The sequence below is a fragment of the Gracilinanus agilis genome, chromosome 2, assembly GCF_016433145.1.
Source record: "Gracilinanus agilis isolate LMUSP501 chromosome 2, AgileGrace, whole genome shotgun sequence".
In the NCBI taxonomy this organism is placed as follows: domain Eukaryota; kingdom Metazoa; phylum Chordata; class Mammalia; order Didelphimorphia; family Didelphidae; genus Gracilinanus; species Gracilinanus agilis.
In genome coordinates this window covers 723496967-723499623 of record NC_058131.1, presented here as the reverse complement: position 1 = coordinate 723499623, position 2657 = coordinate 723496967, and the positions used below count along the sequence as shown (strand labels likewise).

The following is a 2657-nucleotide window of genomic DNA, read 5'->3' as shown; positions in this document are numbered from 1 at the left end:
TTCTGGCCTCAATTGGGGGGTGGAATCATTTTACAAGGCCAAAATGCAGCTATTCACACAATGAATAGAACATTGGGCCTAGAGTCAGAAAGACCCAGGTTCAAATCTCACTTTAGACATTAACTACTTGTGAGACCCTGGGAAATTCACTTCTTTGTCTCAGTTTCTTCATCTGTAAAATGGGGATAATAAGAGGAACTGCCTCTTAGGATGGAAGCCCTTTCTTTAAACCTCAGTCCCTTCTCTGCTATAAATCAAATTGTTGACATGGAAATTATGAAAGCCAGTGCCATGACCATTTGTGGGTTGGGACTGAGTCTGAGGGCCAAGTTCTACACCATGCCCCATACTGGAGCAAGCTGAGTAGGAGCTGAGGCCAGAGTTTACCTGTCTTCCCAGAGGCAAATCCCCTACTAGTCCACCTCCTATTCCTGTGGGGTGTCTGGGGAAGATTCCACAGTCATTAGCTGGGGTCCCCATGGTGGAAGCAAAGCTGGAGAAATATGGGATGGGCTCCACAGGTTGAAGGGGAGGTTTGGACTCAGGCCCAGAGTTGGGCAAGGTAAGTAGCTGGGAGGAAGTTGACTCAACAAGGCCTACGTTCTCTGATGGGTTTTTGAGGGTCCCAGAGCTACTGTCTTCAGACTTAGAGACAGCTCCTAGTGTCCCTGTCTCATTGGGTTCCCCTCGTCGTTTCCTCCTTCTCCGGAAGTTCCCATGATCAAACATTTTCTCACAGTTTGGGTCCAAGGTCCAGTAATTTCCTTTCCCTGCAGGAGGAGAGCAGATTTTATTTTTTTATTTATTTTTATTTTTTATTTTTTTAAACCCTTACCTTCCGTCTTGGAGTCAATACTGTGTATTGGCTCCAAGGCAGAAGAGTGGTAAGGGTAGGCAATGGGGGTCAAGTGACTTGCCCAGGGTCACACAGCTGGGAAGTGTCTGAGGTCAGATTTGAACCTAGGACCTCCCATCTCTAGGCCTGACTCTCAATCCACTAAGCTACCCAGCTGCCCCCCAGATTTTATTTTTTTAAAGAGGAGTGACAATAGCAGTGTGACCCTGGACAACTTGCCTCTGAGCTTCACTTTCTCATTTGACAAATAAAAATGATGCCTGTATATTCCAGGTATTATCACTCTTTATAGGGTTGTAGTGAGAGTTCTGTAAAGTGCTATGGGAAATGCTCTCTCTCATGTCCCGCTACCACCTATGGACATGTAGGTGACATTTTGGACTAATATGGAACAAGCCTCTTGTCTAGAACCATCACCCAGGTCTTTATGCCTCAGTTTCTGCTGGAAGGTCTCCAGCAAAGAGGGAAGCTTCCCATCTCCTCAGGCAGTCCAGACCACTCAGGAGGAACCCTAACTGGACCCTGTCTTCCCCCTGCTACAACTTCTGCATCCTTATTCCTAGATCTGTCCCCAGAGCCCAAATAAAGCTCATCCCTCCTTTTGAAGAGGAGAGCACAAGTCTAGAGAAGGGAAGGGCTTTCGGTAGAGCATGCTGGGATGTTGGGAGAGAACTCAGAGGCCATCCAGTCCAACGGCCTCATCTTAGAGACAGATGAGGACGAACCTGAGGTCTGTGTGGGCCCACAACCACACAGGTAGGACGGGCTGCAGGACGGTTCCTTTGTGCCTGGGCCGCCTCCAGGCTTTTATTCGGAACCTCCCAGTTCTGCAGGCCAAGCCCAGTGAGAGATGGCCTCTGAGGGCTGGAGCGGAAAGGGTGGGAGGCCACAGAGGCAGCGTGGAAGTGGTGGCGGGAGCCTACCTGGGTCATCTTCATCTCGGGGCACTTTCTTGAAACAGTCGTTGAGCGACAGGTTGTGGCGGATGGAGTTCTGCCAGCCCGCCTTGCTCTTCTTGTAGAAGGGGAAGGTGCCCTCCACGTACTGGTAGATCTGGCTCAGGGTGAGCTTCTTGTCGGGGGCGCTCTCGATGGCCATGGCGATGAGCGCAGAGTACGAGTAGGGCGGCCGCATTATCTTCAGCAGATCCTGCTGGCTGGACAGCGACAACCAGGTGAGCTCGGCTGCCGCAGCTGCCCCGAAGCCAGGCGAAGCCGGCAGGAAGCCGCGCTGTCCCGGGCCGCCGTAGCTGGGCAAGTACGGGGGCGTGCTGAGGGCCGACCCATTGAGCCACAGGTAAGGGTTGGCCCCCGCTCCGCCGTAGTCGGACAGCCCAAAGACGGTGGAGGGCCCCGAGGGGGCTCTGGGTGGGCCGTGAGGGTGCTGCTGGAGCCCCGGCTGGTAGAGGCTCAGATGCTCCCCGTAGACAGCCAGATCCAGCAGTTCCTGGGCGCTGGGGGGGTGCTGCTGCCCGGAGGAGCCCAGGGGGCCGGCTGACTGCTGCCCCGCAACTTGCATGTCGGGCCCATGGAATCCAGGGCGCAATCCTGGAGAGTGACGACGGGCCAGCGGGAAGAACGGTGGCAGAGAGGCTGGAGGCAGGAGCAGGCGTTGGACGTTCAGCTTTGGCGAACCCAGCCCAGCTCTGCGCAGCCCAGCCCAGCCCTCCCCAGGTGCTCAAATTCCTTTCCTCTCCCTCCTCCTCTTCCCCCGCCCATCTGACACATTCATCAATGACCCCTTCCCGCCCTTCCCCATTCTTGGTGCAAATGCCCTCCCACTCAGTCTCTATCCTTCCTAG

The 2657-nt window shown here is 54.2% G+C and overlaps 1 protein-coding gene across 1 annotated transcript; it reads right to left on the bottom strand.

The window, feature by feature from the left end:
• Positions 1-225: 225 nt before the first annotated feature.
• FOXI2 (forkhead box I2) lies at positions 226-2374 on the bottom strand. Its single transcript, XM_044662965.1, has 2 exons — positions 1780-2374; positions 226-770 (listed from the first exon to the last, which is right to left on the bottom strand). The coding sequence occupies exons 1-2, from the start codon at positions 2372-2374 to the stop codon at positions 226-228; spliced, it is 1140 nt and encodes a 379-aa protein (XP_044518900.1).
• Positions 2375-2657: the final 283 nt, after the last annotated feature.